The sequence below is a fragment of the Rhineura floridana genome, chromosome 15 (assembly GCF_030035675.1).
Source record: "Rhineura floridana isolate rRhiFlo1 chromosome 15, rRhiFlo1.hap2, whole genome shotgun sequence".
Lineage (NCBI taxonomy): Eukaryota > Metazoa > Chordata > Lepidosauria > Squamata > Rhineuridae > Rhineura > Rhineura floridana.
The window spans coordinates 23,862,952-23,882,858 of NC_084494.1; the positions used below are offsets into that span (position 1 = coordinate 23,862,952).

A 19,907-nucleotide genomic window follows, 5' to 3' on the forward strand; every position below is an offset into this window, starting at 1 on the left:
ATCTTTGACTATGACATGTGTAAGCTTGTTTTCAATCTGGGCAAACCTTCAATTTTCATAAGTCCATGATAAATATGATTACAAATAGGAAGAAGAGGCAGAAGCTCATAAACAATGACTGATTAAATTTTATGTAGTATTCATGCAGTCTTGGTTGCCCCCCCTCCTGCTTTTTCTCAGCTCCTTTTATGGAAATGAGTGCTTTAAGTCTGCTTGACTCAGTTGAGGAGACTTTTTTTTTACTATATCATTGATGGTTTCTCCTGTTTTTATTGGTTTTTGCTTCTACATACCCCATAAATTGGCAAAATGAAAGAGATGCTAGGTTCCTTACAGTTCAGTAGCTTGTAGTTCCATTTGTAACAAAAAAATTAAAAAGTAAAAATGTGAATTCAATTTGTAATTATTCTGACTCAACTATACTTTTACTACATCAAATTTGATACTTTAATGGTGAACCAAGTTATGCATAATACATTATATATTCCTAAAGTAACAAAGTGACTTTCAATCTGTAAACGGCAGTAACATTATTACATATTTTTCAATTTTCCCCAAAATTTCCATCCCCCTTCCAGGTTCAACTTTTCCAAAAATTGTACCTCTCTCAATACCTCCTAAATCTGGTATTTGATTTTGCGGGGGGGGGGGGAATCATTGAGGTGAATCACGGTTTTCTTCAACAAAATACTACATCACATAGACACACACCACGTCTGAAAGCTGAATTCTACCTTCTAATCTGAAAACAAACATTCTGCATTCTAAATTCATATTTCAAAATTTGAAATGGACATTTTATTATTCATGCTAAGACTGAGGCATGCCACAAATTTATCTGGGAGTGAGCCCCACTGAATGCAATGAAACTTTCTTCTGGGTAAGCAGGCACAGGATTCTGCTCCACAGGTGCGATCCTATGAAACTTACCTGGAAATAAGGGCCACTGAACACAATGTGAACTACTTCCAAATAAATGTACATAAGGATAAGTTCGTGCTTTAAGGGGCTACTGCTCTGGAATTTAACAGGGGCAGAAACTTTACACAACACCCTACAGTGAGGTGTAGCGGAGGCGCAAGGGCTGTCCCCATTCAGAGTACATTCGACCACTACGACGGCAGCTCACAAGGGCGGCCTGTCCCAAGTATCGACAATTCTGATCTGCATCCCGTTGTCATGACACCCAGCCTCATTTTCAGGCGGCGCCAGTTGGACTACCGGGAGCATGCGCGTCTAGATGGGAGGGGGAGAAAAAAAGGGGAATACGACGCACGCGCAGAAGTTCTCTACGTGTCAACACACCCAACTAGCCGCCGCGCCTTCAAGCTGAGCGAAGGAAGGCCGAAGAGATCGTGTCGCAGCCTGTCACTTCGGGGGTACTTTTCTGCGCCTGCGCGGTAGGGAAGACAAGGCAGGGCCTTGTTTTCTGCGCATGCGTAGCTGTGAAGGCCTCTGTGGTGGTAGTCCGGCTCGGCTCTTTTGACACACATTTTTTATTTTTCTTGTTTCGTTTTCTGTTTGGCTTTCAGCCTCAGCCATGTCGTACGGCCCGTTAGAGACTTACCGCCCGGGGGGGCTTCCGCCCCGGGACTTCAACGCCATTATCCAGATCTGCAGCACCAATGTACAGCGCCTGGCACAGTGCAGTGAGTGAAAATCTTGATTCGCTTTTCCCCACGCACGCCTACTGTGCCTAAGTATAATCCCCTCATGCCTTCTGAATTCGCCCCCCCTCAAAAAATCCGTTATTCCCCCTCATCATATGTTTCTCTTTCTCTGTTCCATCTCCTAACGCCGCCTTATTTTCTTTTAATTTTGTTAGATCGCGGCTTTCCGTTTTCAAATGTTCAAGGCGGCTTACAGCTTAAAAAGACATTCAGATTTTGAACTTCCAAGCACTGATTTCTTGTGCCTTGGCATCAGGATTATAGTGGCAAGCAGTTCCGAAGTCCCAGGGAATTGCTTAAAAGATCTTTACCCTGTCTTTACACTAACGATCTCTTTTATGTAAAAGTTAAAACAAAAACAATAATAGAAAGCAAATAAAATGCCCACCTCATCACCCTTCCTTTACCTGTTTTTATCTCCCCCCTTCCTTTTTTAAAAAAAACTAATCTCTTTCCCACCCTGCACACACCACCACCAAGGGTTTATCCCTGGCCTCTTCCTCTGTGTTTGTGGTCCTAAAGCTTATTTTACTCATCTGTTTTGTACTGTGACATAAGTTAAGTATCATTTACAAGAAAAGAATAAAATAACAGCACAGTCTGTATTCTTAAAAAAGTAAAACTACAGATGGCTTCATTATTTATATCCAAAGGTTTAGGAGAAATCTTGCAAAGGGATGAGTCAATCTCAGCTCATTGCCAGCCTGTCCACCCTTCACCCAATAATACAGTAGTTGCCTTATAATTATTAATGTCCTCAGAGCCACTTCACATATTCTGTATTGACAACAAGGAAATCACTTCTGCTTTGTCAACAGGTGTGAAGTGCATGTACTGTAGATTATAATGACCTAAAGGGTATGAATTTTACCATCGGTCTTCTGTGCAAAGCCATTATTGGCTATTTTTGTTTCCTACAGTAATGCCTACTGGATAGAAACCTTGTTGATATTTGAGTTTCTAACATTTTTCTTGCTTTGGATTTTTCTCTAATCAACATTTCTTTTCCCTGCACCATCAGAATAAGCATCTGTTTTCAAATTTCCAATTTAGTTGCTGTTCTTGAAATTTCCAAAGAATAGCATGCATTTAATGAGAAGTTCTTGAATTCATTTCAGTCCCATTTTAAATTGATCATGGCGCAATCTTAACAGTGTCTACTCAAAAATAAATTCTATTCAGTTTAATGAGGCCTACTCCCAGGTAAATGAAGTTAGGATTGCAGTCTTGGAGTTCTAGAACAGGTGCACAATCACAGCCATGCTAGTTTTAAGGAATTAACGTGAATAGCCTTGGGTTGTATCCAACTATTTGGAGTCAACCCATTGAAATTTATGGACCTAAGTTAGTCATATTCCGAGTGAACCTATTGAAATTAATGTACATGACTAACTTGGGTCCATTAATTTCAGTGAATCTACTCTGAATAGAACTTAGTTGGATACAGCTCAAGGCTACTCACAGTAATTCCTTGCAACTAACAGGACTGTGCCTGTGCACCTGTTCTAGAACTCAGTTCCTATGGTGCTGAGCAGTAGTTGTGTTCGGTAGAAGCGGGATCACTGTAACACAGAACCACCCAGAACAGTTGTAACTGAACTGCTGCCACTCTCTTGAACTAATAGGTTGATTGGAAAGCTGTGGCCCAGTTAGCATATACTACTTAATCATGGTTTATCATTGATAGTTCAACCCTCCATGACCCAAACAGGCTTACATGCTTCCCCTCCTGTGCAGCCAAGAGGAGTGGGCGAGCATGCAAACCTTTGCTTAGGCTCACAGAGGCTTGTCAAAGTAGCACTGAACCAGGCTTTATTTTCACACTGAAATGCAGCCATTGTGTATGCTCTGGCAGGCTAATATTCAGGACAACTGTTATGTGATTTTGCACAAGTAATTGCAGAATTTAGCACCTTGATATTCCCAGCCTTTATTTAAGCATTGTTGCAGGCCAGCTTGATCTTAAAACATTTGCAGCCTAGCACAAGTAAGCCATGAGTCTTGGAACTATATATACCATAATTGCTTATCACTTTGGGAAGGTGTCTGTTATGTCTGATTTAATTATCTGTGGATTAGCAGCGTATAGACAGAATACACATCAGCCTGGGACTGAACAGTTTTCAGAAGTGAATGCAGAGTGGTTCTGTTCTTGTCTCTGTCCTTAGACCTATTTCTCTCCCCACATCCTTCATTTCTGTCTTTCAAATAGCTGCTAATTTGTACAAGGAAAAAGTGGGAAATCAGTGAAATGTGCATATTAAAACTCGGTACCAAAATGAAGCCTTGCAGCCCCTTCCTATGGAAGTTTACCCAGAAGTAAGACCCATTGAATTAAGTGGGTCAGCCTTCACCAATCTGGTGTCTTCCAGATGTAGTCCAAAGCATCTGGAGAGCACCAGCTTGGTGAAGGCTGCAATAGGACTCCCAAGTAAGTATGTCTGTCTTCTCTCTCCTTCCAGTTTAGATTGTAGATTTAACCTTTGCCCTGTCACTTACTGCTTTATTGCTGCTTTGCACTTTGTCACTTACTGGTGACAGATAAAATAATTTCAGAAGTAGTTTTTTAATGATTGAAGTTTACTTTCAGTAATCTGTGCAGTCATATCTATTAGAACCCAAGGGTCTGACTGTAAATGTGTTGTTAGTTCATTGACAGACAACTTTGTGTTGCCCCAAAGAATGTACTATGTTCCCTCCTAGAAATAGTGAAATCCTTTAAAATCCTTTGCAATCTTTAAGCTGCACACACTGCTGAAACAAATGCAACTAATCTTTGAGTAGATAAAGTTAGGATCTGACTGTGAGTTGAGCAATGTTTTTGTAGCAACGCCTGCTCAGAGGTGAGCTTCTTTGATACCAAGATCTGACATTGTCAATTTTGCTTCCACAGCTTCTCAGATAAAGAACTTGATGAGTCAGCTAGGAACCAAGCAGGACTCCAGCAAACTGCAGGAAAACCTGTAAGTGTGCCCTGAGCAAGCCTTAGGGTGTGCACTACAATGGCAAAGACAAATATTCGGATGAATTTTAGATTTCTTAACTCTGAGGATCTGGCCTACACAGATGCATGTGGTTTCTTGAATGGATTACACCGCTTCAAGCTGGAATGGGAGATACAGCATTTTTAATGCTCCTTCCTGTAAAAAGAAATAAAAATCTCCCAGCAAGTAAAACCACAATAGTCATAGTGCGTCAGAGAGAGGGGTTCTAGCCCAGCCCACTCCCTGTTGTGCAAAGTTGCTTGGGGTGACTTTATGTGCAGCAGTCATGGGGAACCTATGGTCCTCCAGATGTTGTTGGACTCCAGCTCCCATCAGCCCTGGCCCAGGGAAGAGGCAAGAGGGAGGGGATAGGAAGGAGGAGAAGGGAGGGTAGGCTTGATCATTTGCATATTTTTTGAGTTCAGTGGGATTTATTTTTGTGCAATCATGTTTAGGATAGGTGAAACTGACCTGGGGGAGGAGCGGGGAGGAGATTGGGTGGGCGGACGGGCAAGTGCCCTGATTAAGTGGTGCCCTGATTAGGCAAGCCCAGCAGCTGTGAATCTGGTTTTTAGAACACTGACAGTTGGTTCTTACTAAGCATGCCTGACGTTATCATTAAGTTCAATGTAAAATTTCTTAAATTAATTGAAAATCAGCCAGGCATTTTTTAAACTTTTACACTGCAGAAGATGAAGGTCAGGGTATGGGGCAAGGTCAGTAATAGGATTACAAGTACTCTGTGAACATGGCTGAGTTTTAATTAATTTCAACAAATTATGAGAACTCTGACAGAAAAGTCCAACAGGGGCCTGGTTTTTCCCTCTCTCTTTTTACACGTTGAACTCTTGATTCTGTCTGACTGTTTTGTGTATCGCCATGCAAATTTAGAGGATTGTTAAGCAAGCGCTTCTGAGTTCAGGACTGTATGTTTTGTAAGATTTTGTTTTGAAATGAGCTTATGGGAAGCATCAGAATGGCGTGGAGGGGTATTTTCAATTTAACATTGCAGAATGCGAAAAATCCATGCTGGCTATAGTACACAGCCACTCTTGTGGCTGTATAATCAAAGAGGCGAGGCTAAAAAAGCTTCTACAGAAGGAATGTCTCTTTAGGAAAGCTTGTCTGCTTTCAGTAGCTCTGGAGGATATGGAATTTTAACACGTGAAGATATCCAACAAGGATCATGTGGCTGTCATAACCAAGTGAAGAAAAAATTAGATTTGTGGGCAGCATAGTTCCTGTTTATGTGTTCAAGTTTCCATTTTGAAGAGTCTAGAAATCAGCTGAACAATGCATTACCTGTTCATAGACAACAGTTGCAGAACACAGCAAACCGGCTTGCCAAAGAGACCAATGAATACCTGAAGGAGCTGGGCTCCCTGCCACTCCCCTTATCTGCATCGGAACAGGTTTGTGAATCTTCTTTGTTTTGGTGGATTGGAAGGAAAACTTTCTTGTTAAGAATGGCAATATGAGTGTGGCTTTAAAATAACTAGGAATCCCAACATTCTTTTTGATAGGTGATACAGGATGCTGTGTAAAAGTAATGGGTGAGTGAGGTCCATCGTTTAGAGCAGGAATGGGGAACCTTCAGATGTTGGTGGACTCTCAACTCCCGTTAGTCATAGTCAGTGGCCAGGAATGATGGGAATTGTAATCAGAGCTTGGAAAAGTTACTTTTTTTAAACTACAACTCCCATCAGCCCCAGCCAGCATGGCCACTGGATTGGGCTGATGGGAATTGTAGTTCAAAAAAGTAACTTTTCCAAGCTCTGATTGTAATGCCGCAACATGTGGAGGGCCACAGGGTTCCCATCCCTGATTTAAAGGCTGAACTCTTTTTATATCTGTGACTTACTGGCACATGATGCTTTTTGACCTGGAATTTTATTAGTATTCTGGGGAAGGGGGTTAATCCTGCACTTCCATCTGCTGTAATGAGTGTGGAAACAACAGATGAAGGCAAATTAATCTTTGTATCTTTCAGTGCCTGCTAGTGCATGAAACTGATGGAGACTCTCCACTCTAGAGCACTAATGGTTACTCAAAAGACAAATCTCATCTAGGCCAATTGTTTCCCCTCCTCAGTCTGTTCTGATGCTTCTATATGGAGCCATTAATGCAGAGTGGTATCTGCCCACAGTGGATGTGAGATGCTCTGGTTGTCCGATCAAAAGTAAGGCCTGCTCTTCTTCCAGCACCTGACAAGTAGATGAGGTGACTAACTGTGGGCAAGATTCAGTGCATAGAAGTGTTTGAAATGATAAATATTCAGCACATGGGCAGCACATAAGAAAGCTAAGGTTGCAAGTGACATACTCAGCCTGTGATAGGGATAAATGTCAGCCTTGTAACACAAAAGTTGCTTGATTAGGTACAGCCTGAGGAAAGGGTGCCACAAAATGGCAAGAAGTTACTGGAGGCCAACTTTTGAGACTGCCTGTTGTGCCTCTGCTTATATGTAGCAAGGTTTTATCCACTTGTGTATTGTTTTGCTTCCCAAACCATGGAGGAAAGGAGGGAGTGGTTATATAGAAAAAAAATTGCCACCTCCCCTTAACTATGATTTCTTGATTACCTTTCCCTTGAAATATTTAGTAGCACAGTTGGAAGTGTGTGTCTTCTACTTCAGTGCTTAATGCCAGTAAACAGTAAAAGAGATTCTTGCACACGTAGTGTGATGGTAGTCATTGCAACTCCAAAGAGTCTACACTCTCTCTCCCCAACCCCACCATATTCCCACCCACAGCCTCTATAAAACTTTCTCAAACAGTGTAACATTTTCCCCACTCTTGTACCAGCAAATAAGACTGGTTGCTAGCGTAGCTGCAAAAAAAAATGCTCACTACCTTTTTTTTAAAAAAAAGCAATGGAGACTGGGCAGAGCAATCCAAACCCTCGATCTAGTATGCTGGAGGAGATTTTGATGGAGCAGAGGTGTCCCTGCTGGGCTTCACCAGCTAGCAGAAAAGCTCCAGCGTCTGCATGGAATCCCTGCCATCAAGGTGCACCACAATGCCCCTGCCTGCCCATATGGAGGGCCAGACCTACCACTGGCAGTATCCCTTTCAACGGTAGCCAGTGAAAAACCCTGGAATGGGGCATTTCAGGGGTGGGGTGCTTGGCCAGCACAGAATCTACTGGATCCTGAGCTGGTGCTGGTGCTGCTGCTATCATGTGATGGCAACAGGCCTGATCCAGGCCTCTTTGCTGCACCATCCTGAGAGCTGGTGCAGCAGCGGAACACTTCCTTCCCTGCCTCCACCTCCTACCCTGGCTGGTGTGAGCTCTGTGGGTGCAGTGACAGCTGAGCCACTCCATCACCATCAAGCCTGGTCAGACATTAGAATTGTAGCCCATGTCCACTTTGATCAGTTGCATTCCTGTTACCAGACGCTTGTTTTTTTTTGTTTATTAAATGTATATCTCACTCCTTCCTTCAAAGGAGTACAGGACTGCAAACATGTCAGTACTAAAACAATACAATTAAAAACTTCTAAAAACAGTTAAAAGCTCGTAAAAGCAATCGCCTACTCTCAGACTAATTTCAGTGTTGCCAGGCCAGGGGTAGGACTTTCAGCCATCAAATGCCTGGGCCAACAGGAATGTTTTAAAAGTTCTCCTAAAAGTTAATAGTGAGGGACGTTGATGCACCTCACTAGGGAAGGCATTCTACAAATGGGGGACCATCACCGAGAAGGCCCTGTCACAGGTCAGTGCCAAACGGGCAGCCCCCCCCCCCAGTGGCGGCAAAACCAACAGGGCCTTCCCTGCTGATTGGGGGGGCCAAGATGGTTGATACTGAGGAAGGTGCTGTTTTAGGTAATTGGGTCCCAAGCCATTTAGGGCCTTGTATGCTAGTACAAATACTTTGAATTGGGCCCAGTAGCCTACCGGCAGCCAGGGCACTGTTCTCAGGACTGGTGACATATGGTCCCATTAGGTTGCCCCGCTTGCCAACCTAGCAGCCGCATTTTGTACTGACTGCAGCTTCTGGACTGTCTTCAAGGGGAGCCCCACATAGAGTGCATTACAGTATTCCAGGTGAGAGGTCACCAGAGCATGGACAACTGAGGCCAGGCTATCATGAGCCAGGAATGCTGTAGCTGGTGAACCAACCTAAGCTGAGCATAACCACTCCTAGCCACTGAAGCCACTTGAGACTCCAGGGACAAGTTGGAATCCAGGAGTATTCATAGATTACAAACCTGTTCTTTCAGAGGGAGAACAACCCCTCTGAGAAGGGGTTGTAAGCTACTTGTAAGCTGCAGCAGGAGAGACCCAAAATGTGTACTGAGAAAGGTGTGTCTTGTGTGCCTCCTTTCCTCCCCCCCCCTCCCCCAAGGAGCATGTGAAGCTTGGCTTTTTGATCAGGGAAACAGGTTGTTCTTTCCAGCCCATAAACTTGAGGGGACGGGTTTATGGGCTCAGCTTGCAGCAGGTGCGTGTGCCAATATATGAATGGCCAATCCTTATCCCTGCTTCTTGCTGCTGCCTATATGTTTTGGGTGGGGTGTGGGAATGTGTCTCATCTTGGCAGGGGCTTCTGTGTCATCAGGCTCATCTTGCCCTGCTTATTAGAAATGGACAACTTCCGTTTCTGTGCTGCAGTATGGCTGCTGATTGGCACAGCTGATGCGCTGTCCTTCTATAACCTGTTTTGTCTGCAGCCCATTGCTGCTATCTTTAAACTAATAGACCCCATAGATGAAGCCAAAAGAGCAATATGGCAACACAGCTTTTGAATGCATGGCAGCATGTTATAGTGATGCACCTCTTTATCCCGACCTTTGACATCTGAGATGTATATTTTTAGGACCCATCCTATTTTTGTGATTGTAAGTTGTTTAAAATTGTTCTAAGATTGTCTTTTAAATTGTTGTAACCTGCCCTGGAATCTCAGAATGAAGGGCGGATAATAATAAATTTATTATTATTATTATACTTTAAGGGAGAAAAGGTTACTTTATGCCATTGTACATGAATGAGGGGCAATGACTTGGTTTAAGTGATCCTTGAGAATTATTACATCTGTAACAGTAATTCTGAAAGCTAGAGAGTTAGAAATAAGGCACAGATATTTTCTTGAAGTTGTTGTTGGGTGCTTCTTGATGCAGTTATACACAATTAGCCATAGGTATAATTTATGTTTTCTAGCGCCAGGAGAAACTTCAGAAGGAGCGTTTGATGAACGACTTTTCTGCAGCCTTAAATAACTTTCAAGCGGTGCAAAGAAGAGTGTCAGAGAAAGAGAAGGAAACTGTTGCCCGGGCAAGAGCTGGTTCCCGGCTCTCTGTAAGTTTGTCAGCCAAACCTTTCCTAAACAAAAAGATTAAGTTAGAGGCTTCTTTTAGATTTTTTAAAAATAATAAAGTATGGTATTATCCTGTTAACATGACCGTTCTTGCCCCTGGTTTTAGCTGGGCTTCATAGCTGATCCTGTAATCTGTTGGACCGAGATAGCACTCTATGCTTTTCAGCAAGCACAGTAATGAAATATTGTTGGAGTGTGGTCACAGTCTACCAGGATTCTTGCTTGGAGAGAAGGGAATAGGTTGTTTGAAATGGGTCATCCTGCTTTTTTCAAAGACAATTTCCTCCATTTCCTCTCCCCTTATTATCATAACTACTGTTTCTATCAATAGTTGCTTCCTAGTTTTTCTCATATCAGGGCTAGATTCAGCATTGATGCTAATATTGGCCAAGTTGAGTGGGGTAAGGAGAGATCCAGGTTCACTCGGGGGATGGGGTCTGACTAATTACCATTTTTTATGGACAGGAAGAAATATTCCTAGTCATAAGGGTAGTGACCCTGGATTGCACACTCAGAGTGGTCTGGATTATGTAGGTTGATTCTAGGGGATGGGGGAGTGGAGGCGGTGCGCAATCATCCCTTGCAACAGGAGGTTCAACTTGAGATCTTTGTCCCTTCCAGTTTAGTTCTGTTCAGTTCCAGTTACTGGATTTAAAAAAAAAAACTTACTGTACTGTGTTGTCACCTTGGAAATTTGGGCTGGCAGGCAACCTTGAAATCTTTTCATTAAAAATAATTTTTAAAATTGTCAACCATTGCAAAGCCTTTCCATTTATAATGTTTTAATGTCATTTCTATTGAAGTCAGCAGGACATACAGGCAATAGTGTTGGTGATCAGGCCATAACATGCTCAAGTGCTAAATCACATCCTCTGGTCCACTTAATACAAATCTTACCTTGTCTGATTAGAACAAAATTCTTTTTCTCCAGGGAGATGAGAGACACAGAGAAGAGCAGCTGGTCTCATTTGACAGGTAATATCTACTGCTTTGAAGTGACCCGTTGCTTTTGTCTCGTCAAATACAAAATCCTTCATTGTGTGTCTTGACTTGGAAAAATATGGATGGAGAAAAGAAGACTGCCATTGGTGCATTCATAACTTGTTCCTATGTAACAAAGCATTTTGACTTTTGATTCGGAACAAGACTGTAGTCATGGCCTAACAGTTGATGGGTACTTCAGGCTCATGTGCTCCCTCTGTATGTACACTGATTTCCTCACTTGCTTCCCGGTTAGCATTGATGATAGTTTTGTGAAAGTCCAAATCAGGCAAAATATGGTGACCACAACCATGGTCTCTATCCTGACAAGAATTGGAAATCCAGTCTGAACCATGGCATCATCTCTGGTTGGAAACAAACTGTGGTTTGTGGTCACTGGTTGGTTGTGGCATCTGATTTGCACAAATAATTGTTATTGCAAACAGGGAAGAAAGAGAAAGGGAATTGGGAGGGTGAGAAGGGAGTGTGCCAGTCGTGTACACAGCCCCGATTGTCAAATCATGGCTTAGCTTTTAACATCTCAAATAGGCCTGTCATGCTTGAGTATAAATGCAGATTTTGACCTTTACCAAAATTATTTTTAAATGTGACTGTTGGGGGCAGAGTTGCAAGAAAACTCTGATCCCTTGCATCACAGAACTAGTTCAGATTACTATTAGTATGCACAGTGTTGCCAAGATGTGTATTATTATTATGTATTTAATCTGGTACCATACTTCAGGATGATGTCTGCAAGCTTTGAAGCTCTGATGCCTAGATTACATCAATGCTATCACTTATAAAAACATCTTCAGATTTTTCTGCGAGACGCATGAACTGAGCATAGGAATTTTCATGAGAAAAATGGGATAAAACAGACAAATTTTGCATTAAATTGGACAATAAATTATTTGCTCATTATTTGGAGAGCACAGTTTCTCCTTTTATCCAAAATCAGACACTCGAGGTAAATGCACAAGATGGACTTTTCTTTAATAGAGAAAAATGTTACAGAAATCCTAAAGAACTTCCATGTAGTCAGAGGGCTCATCGTTTTTTTAAAAAAGTAAGAGGTATGTACTCCTAGATCGTAACATTTCAGCCTGTAAAGTTATGGAATTTATTTAGATGGTAATACCTGTAAGAAACATGGTGTTTGGTTGGTGTCGGGAGAATGAGAAACAAGATACTTGAGTTGTATCCTGTATTGAAATAATATATGAGGACATGCACATCTGTGAACTTTGCCAAGCTCATCTAAGGGCAAGTAAAAAAGGGAGCCCATTGCCTTTGGGTACATCTTAAACAGTCCTTTTCAAGATCTGTTTGATGGCTTGCTTCACACATAGTGTTTTCCTATGCAAATAGTACTTCTACAGATGGCAAAGCATGCACCATCATTTCTAGTTTCTCTTTGCATATATTTAAAATAGATTCTATGCTCCTTCCAGGTTCTGTGCTTTTGAGACAGGTCCATGGAGAACACTCAAGGGCTAATAAATGTATAAGACAGAATCCAAGCAATACTTGGATGACTTTAAAAAAAAAAAACCCAAATGATTTGCATTCAAGTGAGTATTCTGTTAAGAGTTGGAAGAGAGCAGACCGTAATGTCACATTCTTCCTGCAGCAATGAAGAGTGGAATCAGATGCAGTCTCAAGAAGAAGACGTAGCAATAACAGAACAAGATCTTGAACTAATTAAGGAGAGAGAAACTGCCATCAGGCAGTTAGAGGTGAGTGGATTAGGACTTGAACCAAATTAGCTTGTTATATTTAAAGAGATCTAAGAGAGTAGAACTCTGGGGAATTGAAGGTTCTCTGCATTTTCTTTCTTTGAACACTGGGATACTCTCTAGCTGAAAAGTGCCTCTTTCAGGATAATTGAATGTAAGAAGAGCTTGCTGGATCAAACCAATGACTCATCAAGTCCAGCATCCTTTCTCACAGTGGCCAACCAGATGCCCATAGTAAGCATGGGAGCAGGACCTGAATGCAAGAGCACTGTCCCCCTGCATTTTCCAGCAACAGGTATTCAGAAGCATACTGCCTCCAAATATGGAGTTGGAGCATAGCTATCATGACTAGTAGCCATTGATGGCCTTATCCTCCATGAATTTGTCTAATCCTGTTTTTAAAGCCACCCAATCAGTGGCCACCCAAGTTTTTCTGAGAAAGTGGATAGAGAAAAGTTTTTCTCCCTCTCAATACTAGAAGTCGTGGACATTCAAAGAAGCTGAATGTTGGAAAATTCAGGACAGACAAAAGGAAGTACTTCTTTACTCAGTGCATAGTTAAACTACGGAATTTGCTCCCACAAGACGCAGTAATGGCCACCAGCTTGGATGGCTTTAAAAGAAGATTAGACAAATTCATGGAGGACAGGGCTGTCAATGGCTACTAGCCATGATGGCTGTGCTCTGCCACCCTAGTCAGAGGCATTATGTTTCTGAAAACCAGTTGCCGGAAGCCTCAGGAGGGGAGAGTGTTCTTGCACTCAGGTCCTGCTTGCGAGCTTCCCCCAGGCACCTGGTTGGCCACTGTGAGAACAGGATGCTGGACTAGATGGGCCACTGGCCTGATCCAGCAGGCTCTTCTTATGTTCTTATTACTGCTTCTTGTGGAAGCGAGTTCTATAGTTTAACTATGCACTGAAGAAGTACTTTCTTTTGTCTGTCCTAAATCTTCCAACATTCAGCCCATGAGTTCGATCATTATGAGGGAGGGAGAAAAACTTATCTATCCACCATTGGCAATAATGAGAGTTACTCACTGTTTTGCTCACTTGATGCTTAGATGAGTCTCCAGCAAAGTCTGTAACCTAGAACTTTTAAGATTGGGGCTGGGGAGAGAGCAAGACCCCACCAGATAGGGGGACATAACAGTCTTGCGTATGCAGACTTATATGCTGTCAAGGTTGGGGGGTTTCCTTCTTTCTAAAAGGGAGGAGTGGAGGATATATTTACCCTAAGCTCGAGGGGAAAGTGTAGCAGCTGGGATGGGGGGAGGAAATATGCTTGAAGGGGTAGGAGCACGTCAGGTGGGGAAGAAGCAGCACTTAATAGTACAGGAGCCAGGCAGATAGATCCAATGATGTTTCTGTAGTTTTGGAGGCAAGTTAAAGAAAGCCATCTAAGTTTTGAAGATGGCGATATCTTCATATATTTTGAGAAACATGGTGATAAATGTTCCATTTCAAAGGGATGAAGGTACTTGGATCCAAAGAACCATTTCTTGTGAGCATAATTTTTATTTGGGGCATTTTTATACTGCCCAATTAACTATGCCCTCTGGACAGCTTATTAATATAATACTGAAGCACATCCATAGGAGTGGCTTTTCGGGGGCTCAGACAACTGTAGCAGGAAAGTAGGCAAAAAAGCCTCATTATATCAGTATGGTTCTTTGGATCTAAATCAGGGGTGAGAAACTTTTGGACCTCGAGATGTTGCTGAACTACATCTCCCATCAACTCCTGCTAGCATGGCCAATAGCCAGGGTTGATGGGAGTTGTAGTCCAGCAACATCTGGAGGGCCAAAGACTCCCCACACCTGAGTAGGATGGTGGTCCTTCTGTGTTATTTTTTTCTAATGGGTTCAGTAAACACGGGAAAAATGGAAGTAATTCATCACAACCTTCTTCCTTTCAGGCAGATATCTTGGATGTGAACCAGATATTTAAGGATTTGGCTATGATGATACATGATCAGGGAGATATGATTGGTAAGACAGTGTCTGGTTTACTGTGGCTTAAGCCATGACATTTCATCTCCAGCTTACTGATTTTGCAACTGTTTTATGGATGTGTGTGGTTAAATATTCAGCCTATGACAGACTAAGTGAGGGTATGTCACTAGCTAAGGATTCATATTGGAGACCTTGGAAACAAATTGGGTGCTGTTTGTGACAATTGGCAGGTCCCCCAATTGTGCTCTAAATATATAATATGACTTGAACTATTACAAATAAGCTGATGATGAAGACCAATGGCAGAAACTCATTTGGCTGCTTTTGGGACTGACTTGATAATGCTGCCATTTCTAGAAAATGTTTATAGCGCATGAAAATGATGTGTTAAAGCTTATTGTTGATTTTGATTCTAGGTTTATGTGCACACATCATGCATTTGCACAAAAGCGTTAACTTTTTTTAATGTGCCAAAATAGAGGTGTGTGGCCGCTTTAAAAGGTGCGGCTTGAGGTACTCACTTTACCTTCTGAAAGTGAACTGGTGTTGTTGATCAATGGTTTTTGAGACCCAGTATATCAGGTTGTCACAGCATCTCTGATTTAATGGTAAAATAACTATATAGTGACTCAACAGGCTTAATTATAGCAATGGCATACAGCAGAGATGGGGAACCTGAAACCCTTGGCCTTATTTCATAAGGGAAGGGGGAAATGGTGGAGAAAGCTGAAACAGATGAAGCGATGGAAGCGGAGAGGAGATCTCTGCTAGCATTAGTTCAGGCCCCCGCAGAACAAGATTTCCCCATCACTAACATAGAGGCTATACTGAGAGAATTGTACATCTGTGATGATTGGTTTTTAAGTGTGTTATCTTCTTCCCTATAGATAGCATAGAAGCAAATGTAGAAAATTCAGAAGTCCACGTGGAAAGCGCAAATGAACAGTTACAGAGAGCTGCTTATTATCAGGTAACCTTTGTGCAGCCCTGTGTTCCAAAATGGAAACAATTGCACCACCACTTTAAAAGAAGGGAAGTGGTAATTGAACCAGTCTTGTTGACTTTCTACACAAAAGATACAGTGGAGCCTCTTGAAACATGGGATTGTATCCAACTAAGTTCTGTTTAGAGTTGAAATTAATGGATCTAAGTTAGTCATGCTCATAAATTTTAATGGGTCTACTCTGAGTATGATGATTGGCCATGGTGGCTGGGGCTGATGGGAATTGTAGTCCAACGACATCCGGGGACCCAAAGGTTGGGAAACGCTGTTCTAAAGCACATGGAAAGAGGGTGTCATACTTTTTCAATTCCTCATGACACTTTCAAATTAAAATGGATGAAAAATGCATTGCTTTTTCTGTAGTGATCCTTACCAGTGAATTTATCCTTTGCACAACATAGAGGCACTCACCATAGCTCTTAAAGCCTTATAGGAGACCCTGTAAGAATGGTGGATAGCTAACACTTGTCTTACTACAGCTTGATGCTATACTGATTGTGCTACTACTATATTCTCATAGCAGTACCTTTCTTAGGTGGTACATAATTCAGAAGGTACACAGTTCAAATGATGCAATGTTGCCCTGCTTGATCTCTTTGTCCCCTGCTAAGCTTGACTGTGGCAGTACAGGTGTGAGAAAACAGGAGTACCTGTTCTCCTTGGAGAATGGAGGGGACAAGTGCAGGATACCTGAACAGCACCACTTCTTGATCCTATTTTAGTTCTGTAGATTTAGCTCCTAAATATGAGAAGTTAGAGCATTATAAAACTGTGATATTGTGTCAGACCACTGGTCCACCTAGCTCAGTGCCTTCTTCTCTGATGGGCAGTGGCTCTCCAAGGCCGTTCCCAACCCTGCTGTTAAGATTCTTCTCTAACTGGATATGTCTCATATCTTCTGTTGAGCCCAGGATCTATACACCAGCATCCTGTCTCCTTGCTGTGGCCCTTCCTCTTTTTAATGTCTAACCCTTTCTATTCTCCATCTCAAAGTGTGTGTTGCTATTTTAAAAAAATAAATGTTAAGATGCATTAAAAGTACAAATCGTAAACAAGCCAATGAAATACTTGTTTGTTACAGGAATTTTTGTACCATCCTTGAAGAAAATTATCAGTGCAGTTTACAATAACATTCAATAATTAAAACAGTTGAGAAAGCTATAAAACAACTAAATAGTAAAACTCAGGCAGCCTAAAACAGTTTTTTATAAATAAATAATAATAAAAAAAGACCCACAAGAGACTGACAGTTTAAAAGGCTTTAAAAAATGAGAAAATCTTTGTTTAGCACTGAAATTATGATAGAGTGCTGTCAAGCAAGCCTCCTTTGGGAGACCACTTCATAACTAGGAAAGCTTTGGTAGTCACTTTACTGACTTCAGCATATATCTCCAAGTTAAAAATGCAGAAGAAAGCAAATGTCTTCTTTTCTTTCTACCTTTTAAACATTTGCTGAAAACTTTTCTATGCTACCAGGCTTATACAGATAATTAAGGAAATGTCTTCTGTGAAAGTTTGCTGATGATCTCTGATCTTAAATTTTTATGTGGTTTTTATTGTACTATAATTGTTGTAAACCACTTTTATCAACTCATTTTATTTTATCAAATATCCCTACAAGTGCCCTATCAAGAAGACACTTCTTAGCTGACTGCACTAATTATTATACTGATCGGGAACCAGTGCTTGCATGCACATGATGCTTGCATGCACATGCTTGCATGCACATGTGCACAGCAACCTATATAGGAACAGGAAAACATTTCCCTTAGTTTTTCCAAACATCAGTCACCTTGTGCTGAACACCTGCGGGTTTCTTAAAGTGGCAAATTTTAAAAGCTTTCAACACAGTATGGCTGCTCTTTAGTGGAAGTGAGGGGGAAGCCCCCTTTGTGCACAAACCTACCTTCTTGCTTCTTTCAATCAACACCAATAGCAAGACATCTGTACCCTGTATTGCTTTCTTTTTAGTGCATTTTAGCCTTGATTGTTTTAAGCACTCTTTTGACAACTTCTGTTGTTGCCTTGATCACCTGTTCTCTTTCTCATTTGGTTAACTATTGTGTTCCACCTCATCCCACTTTTCTGTTGCTCAAATATTAATGAGCTGAATGTTGGTCTCTTGCCACTTTCCTTGTATAAATGGATTTTTCCCATCTGGTTTTCCTTTAACAGAAGAAATCTCGTAAGAAGATCTGTATCCTGATTCTTGGTCTGGCTGTGGCTTCTTTAGTCCTGGGTCTCATTATCTGGCAGGCATCAAAATGAAGTCCTTACATGGAATTGAATTAATTGCAGAGGGTTTTTTTCCCCCAGGGGAAAGCAGGTAAACAAATCCAGTGGGATGAATTGATTGAGATGAGATGGAACACAAACTGGTTTTTCTCTAGTAATTATAATATATAGAAACTAACATGAAGATAACTAGTTCTTGGACTTAGTGAACCATGAAGACAGTATATTTATCAGTTCATGTAAAATTATTTTATGTAATTTAACTTGTGGGTTTTTTGTTTTCTCTACTATACTATTGCTGTCATGAATGTAAAGTGTTGAAGAAGTGTGATTGGTAACCTAGATTGTCTTGTTAATTGACACATGCACTACAAACTTTTTAAATATGTGCTGCTTTTATAAGTAACTTGCATAGGAACAACTTCCAAGAAAGGCAGAATCTAACCAAGCACTTCTCTGTCTCCAGTAAATCTCTTGGTGTAATCCAGAGAGCTGCTTCAGGAGCCTGTAATGAGCTGCCACTCCCTTTCCTCTGCTGCATTGCATACTGCTTCTGAAACTTCCAGAAGTTGCTCTTCAGTGCAGCACAGGCTGGTGATTAAAAGTCCAGCCTATGCAGCAGCCTTTGCCTTGAACTTGTCAAGAACTTTAAAATCCCCCTATTCATTTTTAATGGCATACATAATGAAAAATGTTTTGGCCACCTAGGTTTGGAACTAAGAATGTACTCAGTGATGACTATTCTGACCTAGAAATGTTTGTATCTAGTGATTGGTAACAGGTTTTCTGCTTGTTCCATTTTTGTGGTGATAATGTGTCCAAATGTCTTGTTACCTAATGAAGCTGTGGTTAGTGGTGGACTACTCTACTCCCTCTTCCCAACTTTGTACTTCTAAGCCCATGCATTATATGTTACAGCACATTAAAAATACAGCACAGAGCCTGTAATGGGTAAAAAATGGAGGTGGCATAGAAAAAAGGACATGCATTTTATGAGCAATTATGGCACTGTCTTTCCAATAGAAAATTTCTCACCTTTGTGTTATACTTGGCTAAGAATGTTCCTTCTCTCCCTAGGCTGAGAGACAGTGACCCCATTCAGTCTCATGGGAAATCAAGGTTCCCTGTTATATTGTAATGAACTTCAGGCTTGCATGCACTCCCCCTTTCCTCTTCCTTTGCATGTGATGGGCGGAAAAGTTAAGAGCTTACTCTTGCGACTTTGAGCATACTTAATTTTCCTGTTGCATTCAAATATTGGAAACTGGTTTGATCCTAGCCTCTTGAACCTAGCTGTGGTTTAAACAAACCACAGTCATGTACAACAGGCTAAATAAACCAGTTTTCCATATTTATATATACTGTAATAGGAAACTGCAGTTTGCTCAAAATTACAAGTAAACTTTAATCTTCCTCTCTTTAGTTCACAACAGATATATGGAGTGTATGATGCCAAGGTTTATCTTAGTCCGTTTTCATAATGGGAAACCATAGTTCCTCATTATATCTGACCTGGACCTTTTGTCTGCTTGGAACTGACATATTAGAGGAATCACTGGGAGAGCTCTTGAGTCGCTTTTACTCTGGCAAGCTAACCGATATAAAAAAGGCTAAGAAATTTACTTGTATATAGACTCTTACAATTCTACCCAAGGAATTGCTACATCTTTCTACTGACACATTCTCTATTTATTAATTTTCACATTTTACTTATTTAAATTACTAAACTGTGAACATTGGCATGGGAGAAGGATGATGCCCACAGTTGCACATCTTTCTTTGCACTATTATTCCATCATTCCATTTAACTGTCAATAAACATTTTTTAAAGTATTTTGATATGGTGTCTTTCCTTCAGCTCAGACCTATACCAAGGTTTACATCACTTTAAATGCCTGGAGAAAACTGCTATCTATAGGTAAAGTCTTTGGCGTCCAGATAATTTATTATGGCATTAGTTTTTGTGGATAAGAGTGCACTTCATCAGCTGCATAATGTGTATACCTTTCAACTGAGGACATATTCATACC

The 19,907-nt window shown here is 41.3% G+C and overlaps 1 protein-coding gene across 2 annotated transcripts; it reads left to right on the forward strand.

Annotated features, from left to right (window-relative positions):
* Window positions 1–1,261: 1,261 nt before the first annotated feature.
* On the forward strand, window positions 1,262–19,710 carry STX12 (syntaxin 12). Of its 2 annotated transcripts, none has more exons than XM_061597290.1 (10): window positions 1,262–1,400; window positions 1,533–1,649; window positions 4,564–4,633; window positions 5,967–6,066; window positions 9,815–9,952; window positions 10,903–10,946; window positions 12,583–12,688; window positions 14,603–14,675; window positions 15,527–15,609; window positions 17,818–19,710. In XM_061597290.1, the coding sequence occupies exons 2-10, from the start codon at window positions 1,541–1,543 to the stop codon at window positions 17,908–17,910; spliced, it is 816 nt and encodes a 271-aa protein (XP_061453274.1). In that variant the 5' UTR covers window positions 1,262–1,400; window positions 1,533–1,540; the 3' UTR covers window positions 17,911–19,710. The 2 variants fall into 2 exon arrangements, with proteins under 2 accessions (XP_061453274.1, XP_061453273.1); XM_061597289.1 differs by having other exon boundaries at window positions 1,262–1,379.
* Window positions 19,711–19,907: the final 197 nt, after the last annotated feature.

Excerpts from the sequence above, each read along its gene's own strand:
- STX12 (XM_061597290.1), top strand. The coding sequence starts at position 1,541 with ATGTCGTACGGCCCGTTAGAGACTTACCGCCCGGGGGGGCTTCCGCCC. Across the intron at positions 4,634-5,966 it reads AGCAAACTGCAGGAAAACCT|ACAACAGTTGCAGAACACAG; the intron begins GTAAGTGTGCCC and ends ACCTGTTCATAG. Across the intron at positions 10,947-12,582 it reads CAGCTGGTCTCATTTGACAG|CAATGAAGAGTGGAATCAGA; the intron begins GTAATATCTACT and ends TTCTTCCTGCAG.